The 23,103-nt window shown below is 45.6% G+C and overlaps 1 protein-coding gene across 2 annotated transcripts in view; it reads left to right on the forward strand.

Annotated features, from left to right (window-relative positions):
- Positions 1-20,871, forward strand: part of LOC137335712 (rho-related BTB domain-containing protein 2-like) — an 87,759-nt gene extending 66,888 nt beyond the window's left edge. For both annotated transcript variants that reach the window (XM_068001009.1, XM_068001010.1), the window contains 4 exons: positions 1,929-2,079; positions 4,723-4,811; positions 14,962-15,067; positions 20,085-20,871. In XM_068001009.1, the coding sequence (XP_067857110.1) occupies positions 1,929-2,079; positions 4,723-4,811; positions 14,962-15,067; positions 20,085-20,278 (540 nt within the window). In that variant the 3' untranslated portion in view covers positions 20,279-20,871. The remainder of the gene's footprint in view (positions 1-1,928; positions 2,080-4,722; positions 4,812-14,961; positions 15,068-20,084) is intronic.
- Positions 20,872-23,103: the final 2,232 nt, after the last annotated feature.

Raw genomic sequence — 23,103 nt, forward strand, 5'->3', positions numbered from 1 at the left:
TTATTCCTCAAGGGAATGTATATTCGTTGAGAAGGATGAATTATTTCTTTAAATGTTCACCAATGCTTATCTACCATCATATCTTTTAACCTAATTTCCTAATTAACTCTAATTGAGTTAAGATACAGATCAGCCATGATCTCATTGAATGGTGGAACAGGCTCGAGGGGCTGAATGGCCTGCTCCTGTTCCTATGTACATCCCTGACCCGTATCAATTTAAAAACCTCTGTCATATCCTGCCTCGGTCCTCTTCTCTCCCTGTTCTTTGACTCTATCCTCAAATGTTTTGTTCTCTGGATCTCTAATCATTCTACTTGCTCTTCATTGCACCTTTTCCAGCTCAGCCCAATCCTTCCCATTGTAAAGGTTCCAGGACTGTCACCTTGTTACCCACCTGTTACTGTTTGGTTAGTGTATGTGTCAGTATCAACTCCTATGCAGCACAAAACACCCATACTGCAAGATTGGTTGAGATGTGCATCACAGAGGAGTTTGTATCACAGAGTGGGAATGGTGCTTCCAGTGATGTAACAGGTGCATTTGTGTATGTGTTTTACCAAAAACATGGCTGCGATCTCCTGTGTAAACATGTGTTGATAGTCTACATTATGCAGCGTGTATATGTCAGAGTGTCAGGTATATGCAGACCCATAGTCCGTGTTATGCTGGATATACATGTACCCTGTGTCAGGCATTGTTTTCGGTGTGGGGATTGGATAATATGGCAACGTCACTACGATACTTCATAATTCAATATATAACTTGGCAACAATTGGATGCATTCTGATTTGCCTAAATTCACCCAGTTTACATGAATTCTGATTTCAAATCCCGACCGTGCCCATTCTTGGTAAGTGCGAGCGAGAATGGCTCATCAGCATACCCTAAAATCACGTTGTGCAGGTGGCAGTGAGTTGAGAGTAGGGTTGCCAACTCTGCTTGGACACATTCCTGGAGGTTTCATCACATGACCTCATGCCTCGAACCGCCCCGCCCCCAAGCTCATGCCGATGGTCCTCCAGCATGTCCATCCTCACAGGGCACCGCCTTCCCCCTGCCAATTGGCAAGTGAACATAGTGGATGATTCTTGACTCTCAGTCAAACAGCCTTTTGCCCACCTCCAATATTTTCATAATTTAGAAAGAAAAGCATTCAAAGTAAATGAGAAAAAAAACACCATTTTTTTTAATGCCACCAAGCTACATAGAGATTTTAGGACAGGTGACCAAAACCTTAAAGCCTTCCTCTTTGACCAAGGAGCTTCTTAAAGGAGGAGAGAGAGGTAGCAGCAGAGAGGTTAAAGGAGGGAATTCCAGAGCTTGGGGCCCAGGCAGTTGAAGGCATGGCCGCAGACGGTGGGGCAAAGCAAATCGGGGACATGCACGAGGCTAGAATTGGAGCAACGCAAAGACCTCGGAGGGTTGGAGGAGGTCACAGAGATGTGTGGGGCGAGGCCATGGAGGGATTTGAATACAAGGATGAGAATTTTAAATTCGGGAGATTGCTGAACCAGGAGCCAATGTAGTTCTAAAGTTTTTTCGCCTTTTGAGCTGAGTAGATCCATTTATCGTGTCTGTTCCCACATCATGAAGTGGGGTGGGAGGAGGCTCATGTGGAGCATAAACACCGGCATGGACCTGTTGGGATGAATGGCCTGTAAAAATGTGCTGTAAAAATCTGTGTAATACAATGTAATCAGTTTAGATGCTGGTACGTTCAGCATCATTAACCCCTCACAATATCCATTCGTGGACTTGCGCCTTATGTTTTGGTTCTCGACTTGAACATGGCATGGAACAAAGCAGCTATGCCATATGTAAGGGAGAAATTGAGTCGCAGTAATTTTCCTCATTGTGAGGTATTGATGTTGTCCATGTTGTAGCAGTGTGCAGACCGTTAGTAATACACTTTTACACTTCTAACAGGTGTACTTCCCAAACACAAGTAAGAGCTGCATGCGAGCAGTGCTGGAATACCTGTACACGGGACAGTTCTGCTCTAGCCCAGATCTGGACTCCATGGAACTCATAGTGCTGGCAAACCGCCTCTGTCTACCCCACCTCGTCGCGCTAACAGGTAAGAGTCGTGATCTCGGCCTTCTTCACCCTGTGTTTGAACAGTTAATTCAAGGATCACTGTATTGAGAGACTGGGTGATGTTTAAGGGTGCAAAAAATTAAATGAGTTTTTTTTTAAAAATTTATACTTTTTAAATGTCTTTTTTTATCCTCCTCATCTTCATTCTGCCTAGTCTTGGTTCTGCAGTAGCGCTCTCACTGTGGCAAACTTCACCACATTTTATTGCAATGTTTAAACTAGATTGAGGCAGGAAGTCAGAGGCTCAATCTTCACTTGACCATATAATCACGACTGACACTTCATTACGGTACTGAGGGAGTGCTGCATTGTTGGAGGTGCCGCCTTTCAGATGAGATGTTTAACTGCCTATTCAGGCGGATGTAAAAGAGCCCATGGCACGATTTGAAGAAGAGCAGGGGAGTTCTCTGAGGCCAACATTTATCCCTCAACCAACAACACCAAATGTAAGGAATCTTACAACACCAGGTTATAGTCCAACAGTTTTATTTGAAAATCACAAGCTTTCGGAGATTATCTCCTTCGTCAGGTGTGTAAGGAGTCACCTGACGAAGGAGGAAAGCTCCAAAAGCTTGTGATTTTCAAATAAAACTGTTGGACCATAACCTGGTGTTGTAAGATTCCTTACATTTGTCCACCTCAGTCCATCATCGGCATCTCCACATCATAACACCAAAAGCAGATTATCTGGTCATTATCACATTGCAGTTTGTGGGAGCTTGTTGTCGGCAAATTGGCCGTCACTTATGCCACATTACAACAGTGACTACATTTCACAAGTACTTCATTGGCTGTGAAGTTCCTTGGAGGGACCTGAGGTTGTGAAAGGTGGTTCTTCTGCGACTGAGCACTCAGTCAGCCTGTTCCCACAAGGCACTGTGGAGAAGGCCCATAGAGGTAATCGGAGTCAACAGGCATAACGGTCCACAGAGTTTCCCCATGACCTTCTGACTCGGAGGTGAGGGTGCTACCAACTGAGCCATAAGTGCTGTGACACTTAACAATACTGACATAATCAGGTTGACGTTTGCCTGTTCCCAATCATGGGTCTATTGCACAAGTACTGTTTGTAGACAAACACACCTCCATCAAAACCCAACCTCAGTTAAACAAGAAGTGGCATATGCACCCGCAGGGTTCAAAGTTGCAGTTTCTGGACACAAATGAAATAGAGGAGAGCCACGCTGGAGAGGACATCCAGTTTTGTTGTTAGAATGTTAAAATCTCTCGAAATTGAGAAGCGAGATGTCAATCTCTGGAACCCTTTTAAAAATCCCCACAACCTGACTGTGAAGAATATTAACCGACACTCCAGCAGAGCTGTTGGACTTCACAGCAGCAGCATTTTCCCTTGTTGACTGAATCGCTAAGATTATATTTTGTGCTGTGGCATACTCCCAGACACCTGTTGCACGGGAGAGTTTTAAAATAGGCGTCTGCCTGCTCGATCGTCTGCTTCCCAGTGCTGTTTGGGTTTATTCTGAAGGACCACTCAGGGTGACACTGAGTTGCCCCAGGGTCACCAAACAAGAATCAGCATAAATGCCGCCTTAAGGGCACCGCTGATATAAGAAGCATATGGTTTAATCAAACTAAAAGAAGCTCAACGTGGCAGGAGGGTCGGTAACCAGAGGACACAGATTAAAGATAATTGGCAGAAAAATCCAGGGGGGAAATGAGGAGAATTTTTTTTATGCAGCGAGTTGTTATGATCTGGAATGCACTGCCTGAAAAGGTGGGGGAAGCAGATTCAGTAGTAACTTTCAAAAAGGAATTGGATAAATATTGTAAAGGAGAAATATGGAGGGCTGCAGGGAAAGAGGAACTAATTGGATAGCTCTTTCAAAGAGCCGGTACTTGCACGATGGGCCGAAAGGCCTCCTTCTGTGCTGTATGATTATAAGCAAAACAGTCCCAACAAAAGCAAAGGGAACCTTCCCAACTAAATCATCAGTGTCTATAAGACACTGTACCCTGTGGTACCCATCAGTCACGAAAGGCCTCGAGCATAACGGCAGTTTGTCTCCGAGCTTCTGCCGCAAAGATTTGCTATTCAGTTTCCAATCATATGCCAGGAAGCCTGTAAGGGCAGTGTAAAGAAACAAAGGGCAGCCACAGTCCTTACCTAGACACAAATAGAAGGGACAGTATCAGGAATTTGTTTGCAGGATCTAGCCTGGGTATTCACGGAGTATGACAAATTTCAGTGTAACTGAATACAGCTAATAACACTGCTATTTATATTCTAACTGGAAACAATGAGCATTGGAAGTTACAGAAAGCAATTCTAGAAGTGCTATCGGGTAGAAAATATTGCTGTTTTGAGACCTAGTGGAAAGTTCTGTGATAAGGTTAATAGACCATAGATAACCCCTGTCTGTAGAATTGCCTCCCCAAACCCCTCTGACTCTGCCTCCCTCTTCTCCTTTACGACCTTCCTGACAACCAGAAGGCTGGTTAACCCTCCAAATCTCTGCTTCTTTGCATCAGCATGCATTTTTCCTCATATTTCTGTGCAGAACTTGGGGGCTTTTTTCTGTATAAATGCAAGTTGTTGCAGTAAACTTTTGAAAGCCGATTAACCCTGGGTGAATGATTAAATGATTCGACTGGTTTGTTGCAGAGCAGTACACGGTATTGGGATTGATTGAAGCAACACACCTGGGTGTGGACATAGACGGAGATGTTTTACTGTTTCTGGAAATGGCTCAGGTAAGCGATAGATTTCAAGGTTAACGTCTGCTGTTTGTGATCCGAATAAAATTAATATGTTGAATCCTTCGGCTATTTCAAAAACCAATCCCAAAAAAATCCGCATTGCCAACCTACTCCAGAGATTTTGCAAGTTGGCCACAAACATGGAGATAACAGAAATGTTGCATGGATCACATATATTTTGAACCTTCAAGCACGGGACACTGGTACTCTCTGCCTTGGTGCAATAAGTGAAGAGATTTGGGCCGCTAAATTGGGCCGTGTAGCGCCCGTTGTTTCGGCACTACGCGGCCTCCCGAAGTGCCAAGATGGCGTCTTGGCCGCGCACGCCTATTTCCAGCGTGCCGTGCGCTGGACGCTATCTTGGTATAAGAGTTAGCGCAGGCACAGATAACGAGCGCCAGAGGCATGTAAAGTAAGGAGAAAATGGATACAGTCAGTGTGCAACGCTGATTTGAAGTGATAGACACCATTTTGGGACTTAACGCTCAAGTCAACACAGTCTTAACCCCGACCGTCTGAATGTATCTTAGAGTGCCTGGTGGACCCCCACCGGTGCTATTTAAAGGGACCATTCAGGATTTACAGGTTAGTGGCTGGATTATTGCTTCTGGCTGCCGAGACATTTGTAACTGTTTTGGGAGGTCTCCTATACTTGAATACTAGGATACAGGGACATAGCCTAACATTTAGAGCCAGGACGTGCAGGAGTGAAATTCGGAAATGCTTCTACACGCAAAGGGTGGGAGACATTTGGAACGCTCTTCTGCAAACGGCAGTTGATGCTAGCTCAATTGTGAATTCTAAATCTGAGATTGATAGATTTCTGTGAACCAAGGGTATTAAGGGATATTGGACGAAGGCAGATATATGGAGTTAGGTCACAGGTCCACCGTGATCTCATTGAATGGCGGAAGAGGCTCGAGGGGCTAAATGCCAATGCCACTTGCTGCTTCCTGACATGTGCTGTCTTCTCCTCTTGTGTCTGGGTGAAGTGCCTGTTATGGTTGAATAGCTGCCACTGTGTTTGGCCTGTGAGTTGTGGGTGGCCAGCTTGCAATAGTGGTAATGTGTGAGGGTGAGAGGAAGCATCTGATTGGATGAGTTGAGTACTTATGGAAAGAGTTTATTGGTATGTGGGTGATGGGGGTGTAGTGTGTGGAGCAGTGGATGCGGCTAGTGGTGCAGTTGGTAGGAGACGCCACTTGACAGTTGACCTCACTCACCTTGACCACTCGTGTCAAAGCATTGAACTTCTTCCTGCACTGCATCCATGTTCCTGATGCTGTGCGCCTGGCATTGACTTCGTCCCCCCGCTGCCTCCCACTGCCTTTTGCCCCGCCTCATGGATACAGGATGTCCCTCCTTCTGTCCACCTCTTGCACCAAGGCCTCTGGTGCATCAGCAGAGAACCTTGGTGCACACACTCTCACAGGCCTGGTACAAACTCAAATCGGCAGATTGGTGAGGTCTGGCATGCAGATTGGAGGATGTGGGATTTAGTGGTGCGCAACCTTTATTCAATGTTTTAACATAACTTATCAGTGTGTAAACATAGGGACAGGACCTGCATCTGTGCTTTACGTGTGCGATGTCTGATCTCTGTTCAGACTCCATGCAGACAGCAGACTGTTATTTTCAGCAAATAACAGGTACCGGCTACCTTTAAGAGATTTCTAACAGACAGCCTGCCTTTAAGAGATTGGAGCTCCCCCTGCTGGTGGAAAGTGCAAATTTCATGGAATCCTCATTCAACGCTGATTTCCAACGCAGATTGCAGGTTCGTCCTCGGGCGTGAGGAAAATCTCGTCCTGCCTGCACAGGGGCCATTGGGCGCGGGGTAATAGCGGATCGTGCTACCCCCGCCCAAAAACAGGCCCTTTCTAATTTTTCCCTCATGGTCTCCTTAACTAAGGAAGGATATACTTACCTTAGAGGCAGTGCAACGAAGGTTCACTAGATTGATGCCTGAGATGAGAGGGTTGTCATATGAGGAAAGATTGAGTAGAATGGGCCTATACTGTCTGGAGTTTAAAAGAATAAGAGGTGATTTCATTGAAACATATAAGAGTCTAAGAGGGCTTGCAGGGTAGATGCTGAGAGGATGTTTCCCCTGGCTGGAGGGAACAGGTCTAGGGGACTTGGTCTCAGGATAAGGGGTCGGATATTTAGGACTGAGATGAGGAGGAATTTCTTCACTCAGAGGATTGTGAATCTTTGGAATTCTGTACCCCAGAGGGCTGTGGATGCTCAGTCGTTGAGTATATTCAAGACTGAGATCGATAGATTTTTGGACTCCAAGGGAATCAAGGGATATGGGAATCAGGCAGGAAAGTGGAGTTGAGGTCGAAGATCAGCCATGATCTTACTGAATGGCGGAACAGACTCGAGGGGCCGTATGGCCTATTCCTGCTCCTATTTCTTGTGTTCTTGCATAGAGAAATGTAATGGCAAACAAAATGGAGAAATTCCATTTTAAGAGTTGCTTTTTTTAAAATTCATTTTTGGGATGTGGGCATCGCTGGCAAGGCTGGCATCCCTATTGGCCCTTCAGAAGGTGGTGGTGGGCCTTCGTTTTGAACTGTGTGGTGAAGGTGCTGCCACAGTGCTGTTAGGTAGGGAGTTCCATGATTTTGACCCAGCGACGATGAAGGAGCAGCAGATATAGTCGAGATGGTGTGTGAAGCTTTGGTGAGTTGATGCAGTGCATCTTGTAGATGGTACAAACTGCAGCCACGGTGTGCCGGTGGTGGAGGGAGTGGATGTTTAAGATGGTGGATAGGCTGTCGATCAAGCAGACTGCTTTGTCTTGGATGGTGTCGAGCTTCTTGAGTGTTGTTGGAGCTGCACTCATCCAGGCAAGTGGAGAGTATTCCATCACACTCCTGACTTGTGCCTTGTTGATGGAGGAGAGGATTTGGGGAGTCAGGAGGTGAGCCACTCGCCACAGAATACTCTGCGGCTATGCACCCTTCTCCCTATCCCTTGACATTTCTGACTAGTGCTTTTACACCCACTGCTGCCAACACGTTCCACAGACCTTCAATCCAAATGCTGTGACATTACATTGAGTGTATGTCGGGAGTGCTGAGTTTCTGCGTAATTGTGTTTTTACAGCTTCCAGAATATACTGGTATATGATGTTCATTAATGTGAAACCAATCGACAGATACCACACAACGGAGGACCGTATAATTCAGCCTTTTTACTTTCCATTCTACATACAATTCAATTCAATACACTGCACCAACAGTGAAAGGTTGCTTTGAAGAAATCACCTGGCCCCATCATCAGATTCCCATGGCATTTAGCAGAAAACCAAACATTGAAAAGACATGTTTGTAAAAGAGATCAAACTGGGAAAAATCACTCGTGTTGTTTATGGAACAATATCAATGTCCAAGCCTGTTGGCAAATCCCTGAGCATATATCAAAGCCAACAGGAAAACAAAGCTCAGCAGCAACCTCTATTTGCACATACTGGGTTTCTCAAGATAGAACTTGTAAGTTAAATCATGATTGAGCTGTCACTGCTACCAGGAACCAAAATCGACTGATTTTGGGGGGATATTTAACATGAATGATTCAGTGAAGAACATTCTTGATATGCTCATTTTAATCTAAAATAAAAACAGGGTTGCTGCTCCTGATTGCGATACAGCACCCCCTTGCTGAAAGAGCTCTGGTGAGGACAGGCTGTGATTCCCTCCTTCTTCTGCTAACACTTGCGGTCAAAGGCTACACTGTGAAGAATGGTCAGTTACATGAGGTACCAGAGAAAGGCCTGTGTGACTCTACGCCAGTGAGGAATCAATACCTTCGGGAGAGATTTAAGAAAAAAAACACAGCAACAAGAAAAAATTGAGATACCATGACGACGAGGCAAACTACATGGTGCCAAGATTGAAGAGATTAGGCAAGAAATCAAAAAAAAAGAAGTCAGAACTGAGAGGTTCTAACTATCAGGAAAGATTGAACAGGCTGGGGCTCTTTTCTCTCGAAAAGAGAAGGCTGAGGGGTGACCTGATAGAGGTCTTTAAGATTATGTAAGGGTTTGATTGGGTAGATATGAAGATGTTTCCACTTATGGCCCCTCATTTTGGTCTTCCCCATAAGTACAAGATAGTCAGTAATAATTCCAATAGGGAATTCAGGAGAAACTTCTTTACCCAGAGAGTGGTTAGAATGTGGAACTCACTACCACAAGGAGTAGCTGAGGGAAAGCTGGATAAACACATGAGGGAGAAAGGAATAGAGGGTTATGCTGATGGGGTTAGATGAAGAGGGGTGGGAGGAGGCTTGTGTAGAGCAGAAACACCGGCATGGATCAGTTGGGCCGAATGGCCTGTTTCTGTGCTGTAAATTCTATGTAAACAGTCAGATGACACCAAGCTTGATCTTGAGAATTCTGTAGATCGTAAGAGAAAAGGAAAGACAGAGGAGAAGACTTTTACAGCTGAGATCGTGGGAGTGAACAAGTCAGAGTTGGTGCAATGAGACTTCATGTCGTTAATGAGGTAGCAGAAAGTAGGAAATTTACATGGAATAAGTTATATGGTCATTAGGAGCAAGAGGAATCAGACTATAGTAATAGTAATGGCAAAAAAGTAGCAAGAAAAGTTGCAACAGATATTGGAGACTAGAGCTGAGAGGAGAAACACTGATTAGACAAGAAGCTTTTCCTCATACCCTGTGTCGGAGTGTCTCAAATGCCAGAAATGATCCCCTCAAGATGGGAACTGTGTTTCAGTCTTGGACTTTATAGAGAGTTAAGGGAGCGGAGAAAGGAAAACAAGTAAATCGTGTATGTGAGGTCCAGGTGGCTTCAAGATGTACAAACCCAGTGATGGAACTTCAGAACCTGGCTCATTAGTGGAACCCGGAGCTGGAATTCTACCCATTCTGCTCCAGGTAAATCTGCACCCCAGTGCCCCAACAGGTAGGGTGGTCCTAGCTGGGCAAGCTGCAGGAGGTTTACCGATGCTTTATGCCACGTGGTTTTAAGTGATTTAAACTTCAGCAGTGTCCCTGGCCACCTTTTGGCTTGTGCCAATCATCACTTGAGCTCTCTGGACTGACCAGGTCGGGGGCAGGGAAGAGAATGTGCTTTCCATATTGGCCAAACATGCTGCCTGTATGGATTTCGCAGTAGCCTGAGCTGGAGAGTCAAACACGATGACAGGTTTCCAGAAGGTTGACCAAAAATCAAATGATCCCAAAGAAGTCCCCATGTTGTCAACCCAAAAAATCTGAATGGAAAATAGGTGATGAAGATTTGGACCACTTCTGAATGTGGAATACTGGGGAACTTATTCGTGAATTTATACAGCACCTTTAACGTAGTAAAACGTCCCAAGGTGCTTCACAGGAGCAATTATCAGATAAAATTTGACACCGAGCCACATGAGGAGATATTAGGACAGGTGGGTCAAAGAGGTAGGTTTTAAGGAGCGTCTTAAAGGAGGAGAGAGAGGCGGAGAGGTTTATGGAGGGAATTCCAGAGCTTCGGGCCAAGGCAGCTGAAGGCACGGCCGCCAGTGGTGGAGCGATTAAAATCGGGGATATGCAAAAGGCCAGAGTTGGAGGAGCGCAGAGATCTCGGAGGGCTGTAGGGCTGGAGGAGGTTACAGAGATAGGGAGGGGCGAGGCCATGAAGGGGTTTGAAAACCAGGATGAGAATTTTAAAATCGAGGCGTTCCCAGACCGGGAGCCAATGTATGTCAGTGAGCACAAGGGTGATGGGTGAACAGGACTTGGTGCAAGTTAGGATACAGACAGCGGAGTTTTGGTTGAGCTCAAGCTTATGGAAGGTGGAAGATGGGAGGTTGGCCAGGAGAGCATTTAAATAGTATAGTCTTGTCTAGAGGTAACAAAGGCATGGATGAGGGTTTTAGCAGCAGATGAGCTGAGGCAGGGGTGGAGACGGGCGATGTTATGGAGGTGGAAGTAGGCGGTCTTGGTGATGGAGCGAATATGTGGTCGGAAACTCATCTCAGGGTCAAATAGGACGCCAAAGTTGTGAACAGTCTGGTTCAGCCTCAGAGAGTGGCCGGGGAGAGGGATGGAGTTTGCGGTGGGGACCAAAGACAACGGCTTTGGTCTGCTCAATATTTAGTTGGAGGAAATTTCTGCTCATCCAGTACTGTATGCCGGACAAATCAAAGACAGCAGAGGGGTCGAAAGGGGTGGTGGTGAGGTCGAGCTGGGTGTCATCAGCATACATGTGGAACCTGACTTGTTTTCAGATGATGTCGTCGAGGAGCAGCATGTAGATGAGAAATAGGAGGGGGCCAAGGATAGGTCCTTTGGGGGATTCCAGAGGTAACGATGCGGGAGCGGGAAGAGAAGCCATTGCAGGTGATTCTACACCAGATATTCCCTACAAACCACCTTAAAATTAATGCCTAACATACTTCGAAGTATTCCACCTACTCCGGTGAAGGTGTTGGATGGAGCTTAGTTGGAGAGCTGAAAGCATGGAACAATAAGAGGATATTGTCCTTTTAAACTGATTTCATGACCTCAATCCCTCAATTAGTAAACTTTCAATCAAAACTTTTCAATTAAACATGCTAGAATTCATTCTTATTCACAAGGTGATCATTGGAGCCTGGAGGAATTTTGTTTTCAACTATATAATTAGGTTCTATAAAAAGAAAGCACACCTCTGTCTCAAGCTGCAGAGGCTATGCGCCTCATTGAATATCTCATGATTAAAACTGGTTCCTAATCCCTTCTTTTCCCAAAAGGACAAAAAAATGACAAGTAATATAGGGAATATAACCTAAATGCAATTTTCATGTAAAGGGCTTAATTACAAAGTTGTGCTGTTATCTCCTGGCCACAAGCATCGTGCACATAATTTGTTATTGAAATTAAGGTGGAATTACTTTTATTCCCAGCAACCCTTTACTGTTGTACTCCCAACAGACAACCGTCTGGCACAACGGCCTTGATTTTAAACCCCCCCCCCCCCCCCCGAAACTGGCAGGAAAGGGACGGGCGAGGGGTTAAAATCTTGACCATCAAGATCCCGCCTTCAACCCGACCTCATTCCTGGCCGCCGTAATAATAACGAGGGCAATTCAGGGCCCTGAACGAGGCCCCTGCTAAAGGTCGGCGAGGGCCTCACATAACATGCAATGACGGCCCGATGACTAGATCAGCGCCGCGATGTAATATTACCAGCAAGTCGGGGGGGGGGAGTCCCGCGCTGTCTGTTGCCGGGCTGCAGGACCACAGCCGGAGGCGCCGACTGGCCAAACTGCAGCTCCCACCCACCTGCCGGCCCAGTAGTGAATCTGACCGGGCACCGGGGCAGCCAATCTCCTTGGAATTGGGCTTGCATCAGATGCCAGACTGGCCTGGACAGCTTGCTTCTTCAGGGTAACACCTGATTTTATCGGGGAGCCAGGAAGGGGGCAGGGGAGTGGGTTTCCCAGACATCGTTGCGATTTTTACAGAAGGACGTCGTCTTATTTTTTTTTTGACGGAATTCCACCCCCCCCCCCCCCCCCTTCCTGGCTCCCCGATTAAAATCCCCCTGACAGGCTGGTCCTAGTCGCGCGGGAGAAGAGGACAGTAGAGGATGCAAGCAGATAAGTCTTAGATTGGGAGGGGGGGATGGGGGACGGTCGGGGGTCATTGGGGGGTTGTTCAGTCATCAGGGTGGGGGCTGAGTCATCGGGGGTCATTGGGAGGTCAGAGAGCGGGAGGAGGAGGTCGGGTCAGAGATCGTGGGGTGGCCGCTGCAGGTAGGCTTGTTGGGCCTGGGGGAAGCACTCCTGTTCCTCCGGGCCCGCAAGCAGTGCTGTAAAGGCCACTTACCTGCTGTTTCGGGCCTTCTCGCCTCCTCTCATGTGGCAGGGAGTAGAAGGCCCGGGATTCCTGTCTCCTAGGGGTTAAAATGGAGGCCCGCAGCCTCCTTGAAAGCTTTTAGTAACCAACCTGCCTCCTGAGAGCGGGTTGGCCAACCGGCCCTCGTCCCGCCTCCTTGAAAACTGGAAGTGGGCGGGTTTTAGATTTAAAACATTTTTTACTCCACCCACCGCCCCTTCCGCCTCCACCCGGCCGAGTTAAAATCATGCCCCCTGGCCTCCTCTCCGCATCTTCACTATTCCCCTCCAGTCCCTCCCACCAGCGGTCGGGATCAAGTTTGCCTGTGGCGCAAATCATGGATGCAGATGTAGGTCTTAACAGTCTGATGAAGCACCCATGGCAAGAACATGAATTCACACTGTGCAACCGATATCCGGACGGGTTGGATAAATTACTTCAAACAAATGTTTCTGCTTCCTTCTCATGCTAGCAAACTTTACTTGCTCAGAACCTTTAAGGTAATTCAAAGACTCCCAGTTATGCCTTAATGCATCGCAATCACCTCCTGGCATCTTTGAGTCTTTTTCATAATTTGTTCACCTAAATCGCACATCTGTGAGGTGGTTTTCCAGGGCAGCTCACAGTGAATCTCAAATGGAGGCAAGCCATTGAACTCTCCAGTCGCACCTGCGAACTCTGAAGCTTCAGTGCAGATTCTTTGCCACCTTCATCTCCACATCATGACCTTCATCTGAGTCACTCTGTCAGCCTCCTGCGGAGACTCCTGCACTTGCTTCTGAGCCCAGTGTCAACTGCAGCGTTGAACACACTAATGCAATCCCTGCCACACTATCAAAGATCGCAGCTTTGACCTGCCACAAGGCTGAGATCGAGATTTTAGAATCCAACATTATCAGCAACTTGCATTTATATCGCACCTTGAATGTCGTAAACCGCCGCTTCACAGGAGCGTTATCAGACAAAATTTGACACCGAGCCACATAAGGACACATTAGGACAGGAAACCCAAAGCTTGGTCAAAGAGGTAGGTTTTAAGGAGCATCTTAAAGGAGGAGAGAGAGTTATAGAGGCGGAGAGGTTTTGGGGAGGGAATTTCAAAGCTTAGGGCTCAGGCAGCTGAAGGCACGGCCGCCAGTGGTGGAGCAACGAAAATCGGGGATGCGCAAGAGGCCAGAATTGGAAGAGCGCAGAGATCTCGGAGGGTTGTAGGGCTGGAGGAGGTTACAGTGATAGGGAGGGAGCGAGGCCGTGGAGGGATTTGAAAACCAGGAAGAGAGTTTTAAAATCAAGGCGTTGCCTGACCCACTCCTCAGGAGATGGGCAGAATGAGTCAAAGATGCAAACAGTTGTTTTACAGAGGATGCAAAACACCTGGGGACAGGTTGAGAAAACATGACTTTCTGCTCCCAGAATGTTTTTACGTTCTCAGGTCAACAATCCTGATAATTGGTCAGGGCACAAAATAATAAATGTTTGGAGTTTAAGAAAACCACGGGGCTGCATGATGCTAATTTTATTTCAAAGCTGCTGTGTGCAAAGCCCCACTTTGAATTGAAATCAGCACACAAAGCCCCTTGGCCTCCAGAGGTGGTTCGCGCCTTTCAAGAGACGAGCGATGGATTAGTTTCCTTCTTGGTCTCAACGGTGAAGAACATAGGAATTACTAGACAACATCAGACCAGGGTCCATCTGGTTGGCCTTCTACCATCCCATTAGTCGCATGATACAACGATAATGGGGTTGGTGACCAATCGTCGCAATCAATCTCTATCAATTAGTCCACAGCAGACCCAGACATCTCAGTAGTGAAGAGCTCTGGGAGCCATAGGTTCAAAGTCACCTTGTTCCTCCCAAGCTTGCTACACTTGGCACACGCCATGTGGTACAACTGTCCGAGATCTCCGCACTCCTCCAATTCTGGTCTCTTGTGCATCCCCCTTCACCACACCATTGGTGACTGCGCCTTCAGCTGTCTTGGCCCTAAGCTCCGGAATTCCCTCTCTAAACCTCTCCCCCTCTCTACCTCTCTCTCCTCCCTTAAGACGCTCTTTAAAACCTAGCTCTTTGACCAAGCTTTTGGTCACCGATCCGAGTATCTTATTATGTGGCTTGGAGTCCATTTTTGGCTGATAACGCTCTTGTGAATCACCTTACTACGTTAAAGGCGCTGTATAAATGCAAGTTGTTGTCCAGAATTGTAGATTTTATAATGCTGGCCGATGATTGACAAAAAATATAATTGTGCAGTATATTTAGTGAAGAGTAACAATAAGCTTACTTGTATCTCTCTCTTTTGCTTTCCGTACAGTTCCACTGTGCCCATCAACTGTCGGAATGGTGCCTGCACCACATCTGTACGAACTACAACAATGTGTGTCGCAAGTTTCCCAGGGAAATGAAGGCCAAGTCTACAGGTAGGATTCCAGTGCCTTTCTCATTCAGCAACATCCACGTGGTCTGCTTTGCAATGCCAACTTAATCATCGTAATTCCCAACAGATGCAATGCAATTAATAGGGTTCATTCAGCCCCTTATTTCTTCAACGTTCCTTGAAACTTCAAAAGAGAGTCAGGGTATCAATTGACTGCTCTTTAATTCATCCTTAGAGTCTCGTGCAGTCAGAGGCGTTTGGTTCCATGCTGCACGATAGGTGCAGAGAGTTTGGTGGTGGGGTCAGAGATACATTATGATGTGAGCTAGGGTCATCGTGATGTTTTAAACAGAAGGAAGACGACTTCCAAGGGTCCTGGGCATCACGCTCCCTGTCAACTTCATTCACTAGCAAATGGGTCGGTAACCAGAGGATGCAGATTTAAAATAATTGGCAACAAAGCCAGGAGGGAGCTGAGGAGAATTTTTTTTACGCAGCGAGTTGTTATGATCTGGAATGCACTGCCTGAAAGGGTGGTGGAAGCAGATTCAATAGTAACTTTCAAGAGGGAATTGAATGAATACTTCTTTTTAAAAAAAAAAGGTAAAATTTGCAGGATTACGGGGAAAGTGCAGTGGGAAGTGGGACGAATTGGCAGCTCTTTCAGAGAGCCGGCACAGGCACAATGGGCCGAATGGCCTCCTGTGCTGTATGATTCTATGATCCAAAAACTGGTGTTTGTTATCCGTTTGTGTAGATATGTTAGCTTGTTTTCTCACACTGAAGTTGGCCTGATGTCCCATTCTTGTCCCGACATCTGACATTACCAAGCAATTTGAAGGTGAATTGCTGGCCGTCAAGAGAGGGGGGTAAAAGCAGTTTCTCGTAGAGAAGATGTTTCCACTTGTAGAGGAGACCAAAACTAGGGGCCATAAATATAAGATAGTCGCTAATAAATCCAATAGGGAATTCAGGAGAAACCTCTTTACCCAGAGAATGGTTAGAATGTGGAACTCACTACCACAAGGAGTAGTTGAGGTGAATAGCACAGATGCATTGAAGGGAAAGCTAGATAAGTACATGAGGGAGAAAGGAATAGAAGATTATGCTAATAGAATTAGATGAAGTAGGGTGGGAGCAGGCCCATGAACACCAGCATGCCAAATGGCCTGTTTCTGTGCTGTGCATTCTGTGTAATTGTTTGCATCTGGCTGTGCACCTGTTTGATTCCAGGCCTCCAGTGGCGATGCGCAAATTTTGGAGCAGAGCCAATGAAGTACTTTTGAAGTGTAGTCACTGTTGTAATGTAGGAAACGCGGCAACCAATTTGCACACAGCAAGATCCCACAAACAGCAATGAGATAGTGACCAGGTAATTTGTTTTAAGTGGTGTTGGTTGAGGGATAAATATTGGCCAGGACACCGGGAAGCACTCGCCTGCACTTCTTCGAAATAGTGCCATGGGATCTTTTACGTCCAACTGAAAGGGCAGACGGGGTCTCAGGTTAACGTCTCACCTGAAAGACGGTGCAGCACTCCCTCAATACTGAGCTGGGAGTGTCAGCCGAGATCTTGTGCTCAAGTCTCTGGAGTGGGACTCGAACCCACGACCTTCTGACTCCGAGGCGAGAGTGCTGCCCACTGAGCCACGGCTCACTGTATCACGTGAGAGGTTCGAGATTGTATCATTAGACTCACATTAGGTGTTCTTGGATAGAAATACTGTCTCCGGCCACTCGTTCTTACACTAGTGCATTTGTAAACCTGCTGCACTGGTCTCACTGATTCAGTGCAGGCTTCTTGTACCTTGCAGCTCAGTAATGTACATCACGGAAGTGTTCATTTTCAGCAAGTTTATATAGGGTTATGATAAATTATGATGCTCATAAAACGGATGAAAATATTTACCCTCTTACTCCGAGGGAATGTCATTGTTTGGAAGTGGGTCAGGTTTGTAGAGAAGGAGTGACTGGGTGCCAAAAGATTCAAGGCATTCTGTTCAGAATAATTTCCAAATTGATGACCCCAAATATGTCCTGGGGTTGACCTTGTAACTTTTGTATGGAAACTTCACTCACTTTGAAGGCCCCTATTTAAGCTCCATTTCTTTCCATACACGAGTTCCGTTGGCCATCAGCCAGCTGTCAGATGCAAATCTTTGAGGTGTTGGAGTGTTTAATCTTGAGGATGGGGGAACTGTGAGTAATTCTGGTGTCTTCCCACCTACACACAGAATTACATAGACTTTTACAGCACAGAAACAGGCCATTCGGCCCACCATGTCTGTCGGTGTTCCTGATCCACTCCTCCCACTCTCCTTTTAACTTCATCTCACTCTATCAGCATATCCTTCTATTCCTGTCTCCCTCATGTACTTATTTAGCTTCCCCTTAAATGCAACTATGCTGGTCGCCTCAACCACTCCATGTGTTAGCGAGTTCCACATTCTAACCACTCTCTGGGTAAAGAAGTTCCTTCTGAATTCCTATTGGATTTATTAGTGATTATCTTATATTTATGGGCCCTGGTTTTGGACTCCCCCACAAGTGGCAACATCTTCTCCACCTCTACCCGATCGAACCTCTTCATAATACCACCCGTACGTATATGTGCTGTCAAACTGTTGTGGGGCAGTATTGATCATAGGTATGGGGAAGATCCATTCAAGCTGTCCCACCCTACCAGTTGAAGGCAGTAACACAACAGTAGATGAGAGCACTTGGGATCTAATAATGAGAACAGCTGCCCTGTCGTTTAAAAGGCACAGTATGGCTTTGTGCTGTAGTTTGGCATTGTTGGTAACAGCGCCCTGTCCATTAGAGAATTCCAATATATTACAGGATTCCCACATTGGAACGTAGGATCAAGAGTAGTCCATTCAGCCCCTCGACCCTGCTCCGCCATTCAATCAGATCTTTGCTGATCTGTATCTCATCCATTTACCCGCCTTTGCTCCATTTCCCTTAATACACTTACCGAACAAAAATCTATCTGTCTCAGTCTCGAAAGCTACAATTGACTCCCAGCATCCACAGCCTCTCGGGGGAGAGAGTTACAGATCTCCACTACCCTTTCTGTGAAAAAGTGCGTTCTGATTTCCCTCCTCGCTCTAATTTTAAAATTATGTCCTCTCGTTCTTGATTCCCCTGCCCTAGGAAATAGTTTCTCCATATCTATCCTATCAAATCCATTTAACATTTGAAACACCTCAATCTGATCACCCCTCAATCTTCTATACTGAACAGAATATAAGCCAAGTTTATGCAACCTAACCTCATAATTGAACCCTCTCAGCCCCTCATTCTCTGAACGTGAATATGGGAATGAATTTCTCTTAATTGCACTTCGGTTAATTCTTTTTTTAATTGCATGTGGCATGATAAAATGGTTGTAGCCAGCAAGCAGAATCATGAGTTCCACCTAGTACAGACCCTGTAGGAGACCGTTGTGATACAGTGTTCATGTCTGGCTGGATGATGGTCCACCGCAATCTGAGGGTCAGCAGAGGGAAGAGAGAAACAAAAGAAAGAAACAGGAGGAAGAAAATTGATAGAGACGCATGAGAAAGAGAAACATGAGAAGGCAGAAACAACAATTTCAATTATATAGCGCCTTTAATGTAGCAAAACGTCTCAAGGCATTTGGCAGGGCAATAAATGCTGGCCTTGCCAGCGACACCCACATCCCATGAACGAAAAAGAAACAGGAGCATTAGCAGTCACAATTTGACACCGAGCCACATAAGGTAATATTAGGACACCTTGGTCAAAGAGTTAGGTTTTAAGGAGCGTCTTAAAGTAGGAAAGAGAGGTGGAGAGGTTTAGGGAGGGAATTCCAGAGCTTAGGGCCTAGACAGCTGAAGGCACGGCCGCCAATGGAGCGGCTAAGGAAATCTGGGATGCACAAGTGGCCAGAATTGGGGGAACACAGAGATCTTGGAGAAAGAAACGTTAGAGGGAGAAATAAAAAAAAGTTGAGTGAGAGTTCGTGGAAGCCAAGATAAACCAGGAGGAATGGAGGGCAACAAGGAGATTGGCATCAAGAAAGAGTTAGAAACTATAGCTGGCATTTAGCAATAAAAAGGTCAAGTTAGCTGGGTATTTTCCTGTTTTCACAAGATAGGATACCAAGAAAATTCTGGAAACTATCAGTATAGTCATTTCCACACTCTCTTTTGGTGTTTGTACACAAGAACATATTAAAAAAAAAAAGCACGTAGGGAAGCCAGATTAAAAATAGTGTGGAAACATTGTGGTATACAGGAAAAGCCTGAACATGTCATGGCACCGTTTTGGCAGAAGCACCAATGCTGTGGTCCCACCCATAAAACTGCTAAGTATGGTATATTTTTTAGATGAATTAGAAGTAGCTCCTGCTTCCCCACCAGGAATGCCATTTTTCTGGTGGGCAGAATGGAGTGCAGAGTTCCCACTAGCAGGCGGACCCAGACTGACTATCATATCTCTGACTAAGGTAGCACTCTCACCTCTGAGGCAGAAGGTTGTGGGTTCAAGCCCCACTCCAGAGACTTGAGCACCAAAGTTAGGCTGACACACCCAGTACAGTACTACGGGAGTGCTGCACTGTCGGAGATGCCGTCTTTCGGATGAGACGTTAAGCTGAGGCCCCGTCTGCCCCCTCGGGTGGAGGTAAAAGATCCCATGGCACTATTCGAAGAAGAGCGGTGGAGTTCTCTCCGGTGTCCTGGCCGATATTTATCCCTCAACTAAAATCACTAAAACAGATTATCTGGTCGTTGTCACGTTGCTGTTTGTGGGAGCTTGCTGTGCGCAAATTGGCTGCCGCGTTTCCTACATTACAACAGTGACTACACTTCAAAAAGTGCTTCATTTGTTGTAAAGCGCTTTGGGACGTCCTGAGGTTGTGAAAAGCACTATACAAGTTCTTTCTTTCTTCAACTGGGTTGGAGGGAGCGCTGTAAAAGGCTGCATGCTTGATCTACTCACCTTAGAAAGGCAAGTCGAGCCCCTCTCCAGTGCAATGTGAAGTGAGTGAGAAACCGACATTTCATTCATGGTTTGATTGACGTTTGCTTTCAGAAAACCAGGACTATTTTGAAAAGCACCGTTGGCCTCCTGTCTGGTTCCTGAAAGAAGATGATCATTACCAGCGAGCCAGGAAGGAACGTGACAAAGAGGACTACTTGTGCCAGAAACGGCAGTTAAAACGCAAGTGGTTCTTCTGGAACTCGAGCTCGCCATCCGCAGCCTCGTCCTCCTCCACCGTAGTTTGAAAACGTGGCTTGGCTGGAAGGACCAATTTTTTTTTTTTTGTTTGTAACCTAACCGTTAATCCAGCGCACGACGGTTTGAAGGCGTGCGTCCCGATCGGCCTAACCCGTACCAGGTTTTATCGACAAGTGGGCCAGAGCGGTGTGGATCGTGGCGACCGAAGTGGGTTTGTATTTTCTGACTGCCGGTGACAACTTCTCTCTCTCCGGTGAAGCAGCAAAAAAAAAAGGAGCCAATCTGCTGACACAGCACCGCCACTGTTGGACAGAGCTGACTTGGGCTGGCTTGCTGCATCGATCGGAGTAGTGCTGAGTACATTGTGGTGAACGGGTGGGAGATGTAAGGCCGTGAAGCAGTGACTGGTGACTGACTTGTATTAAACTTGTTTGCTGACGGGGGGTTGTCTTGGACAGTGGTACAGTTCTAGAAAGCATGATACTCCTTCTTGCATGGATCCTGCTATGGCTGAGCCAGTTAGAGTAAAGACTGGTGTATTGTAGGATTCATTATTGGTCACAAACTGGATGGTGCAAATAGTTCATATCTACAGCTTAATATCTAATCTTTTTTAAAAAAAAAGAATAAATCAGGGTTTCATTTAATGGAAATTTAAGAAATGAAATGTTTTTTTTCCCAATTGTAAGTATTTTATGTAAGTTTGATTGGTTGATTTCAAAAGCAGTCCCTGAATTTGAAATTTATAGTTTATGTACAAAATGTACAAATTTTGTATTTTAAAAAAAAAACAAGAAAAAAAAAAGGAACTGGGAGTTTATCAGTGAATTGGTCTCGATCAGGAAATGATGCAGTTGCTTTTCGACATTACATGCAAGATGCAGTATTATAAAATAGTGCATGAGCAAGTGGTGCTCAGACAAGTGTGACCACGTGTCCCACTCTGAGTGCAAGAGCTGATGAATATCCGGTAGAAGTTCTTTTCCTCGCAACACGGCGGTGATTTTCAATTTTAGCACACTAAACGTTTTTTGCAGGTGATGATTTTCAAAATGTGATATTTTACTAAAAATGAATCGCAGTTTTTTCTGCAGCTGCATTTTGACTGAGCTGCACTACATCAAGAGGACAGGACAAACCCTGGAGGAGACTGAATCCAGGGTCACCTTCACAAAAAAGGAAATGGCAGGCGCGGATTTTTTTCCCATGCAATTGTTACGTGCATTGAATATCACTTCATGAATGTTGGCCTGCGTCATAGACCTTCTCCACCGGTCCGGTCACTTGGGAATCAAAATGGAATCCAGAAGAGGTAGATTCTCTTTCTCCGACCTTCAATTCCTCCATGTCTCCTTGTGCCGGGGGGGGGGGAAGATAAAAATCATATAATCTTAATAATAGGGCTGAACAATTTTTCAAACTTGATCGGGTTGAAGCTTAGTCATCAGCATATTTTCGAGCTTGCAAGCAAAGAAATAGATGACCATCGATAGTCCGGCACGATGCGCCCACGTGCCATTTGATTGGCACCTGTACATGCATCCAAAACAAGGCGATTGTACATAAGCGCAGTTGAATCATTGAGTCAAGGAGGCATCTCTTTAGGGGCAGTTCCCTTACAAACAGGCACAGTTAGGTGCCTCTTAAACATGGCGACAATCATATCCAAGTTAAAGTGGCTCTGACACCTCATGAAATAGTCGTGCAAGACCAGAACTCAGTAGAGCCAATTTCAGGGTCCCCAACGCAGCATTTATTGTAATTTCTTCTAATAGTGATACTTTTGATCGGTGCCATTTTGCAAAGCATCACATTGATGCTGCGGAGTTCCTGCGTTGCGAGGCCCTTAGGTGGAGCGCTCGGTCCCTTTAACAACTTCTTGTTCATTGTAGGGATCTGAAGCTGTGCGGTCTTTTAAGAGGAATCAAATGTTTACCTGAGTTTGTTGCCTGTTGTGAATTTAACATGAGATGTTTTTTAAAAAAAATAAGAGAAAGAAAGTTGTACTTTAGGTGATTGTTTAATGGAAAGTGCTCCAGTTAAAGGGTGAAAGGAGCAAGAAAATATTTTAAATGTTGTCAATTGATAGGTTTCCTCTCTCGACTGTAGAGCTCCTTGTGTAAATACACTGGAATTCTTGTGTAAACGTGGTTTAAAACTACACTCTACCTTCAGAGGTAAAAACTTGTAAAATGTGTTGTGGAATGTGCCAATTTGTGGTTTAAAGTTTGCTCGGAGTCTATGTCCTTAGAGTAGTGGAACAGTTGTGTGTTGCTACAAGTCAAACTACACCCTCATAACCAAAAAAAAAAGGTTATGCCTTGATCAGAACTGTGATTTGAATTGGGAACTCCCCATAATGTAAAGGGTACCTGTCGAATTATGATGGGAGCATGGTGATAATATTACTGTGCAGGATGAGCATTTGATTTATTATCGTGTTCAGTGCTACACGTGCGTGCTGATCACTGCGACCCAGACAAGTTACGTGTTGGAGATGGATCACTGGTCAAATTGTGTGTGTTGTTGACAGCGCTCCTGTGTGCTGATGTTTTTTAATTCTCTGTGCGAACTGTATTTGAACCCATGAATAATCGCTGGGATTAAAAAAAACAGTAACATCTGGAAACTAAGAGCATCTGGAAAGAAAAGCAGACAGGTGCAGCTTTGAGTGGAAGCCCCTTAGTCAGAAGTAGTATTAGATCGGTAACCAGAGGACACAGATTGAAGGTAATTGGTAAAAGAACCAGAGGAGAGATGAGGAATTTTTTTACGCGGCGAGTTGTTATGATCTGGAATGCACTGCCTGAAAGGGCGGTGGAAGCAGATTCAATAGTAACTTTCAAAAGGGAATTGGACAAATACTTGAAAA

This window comes from Heptranchias perlo, chromosome 20, assembly GCF_035084215.1.
Source record: "Heptranchias perlo isolate sHepPer1 chromosome 20, sHepPer1.hap1, whole genome shotgun sequence".
NCBI classification, from domain to species: Eukaryota; Metazoa; Chordata; class Chondrichthyes; order Hexanchiformes; family Hexanchidae; genus Heptranchias; species Heptranchias perlo.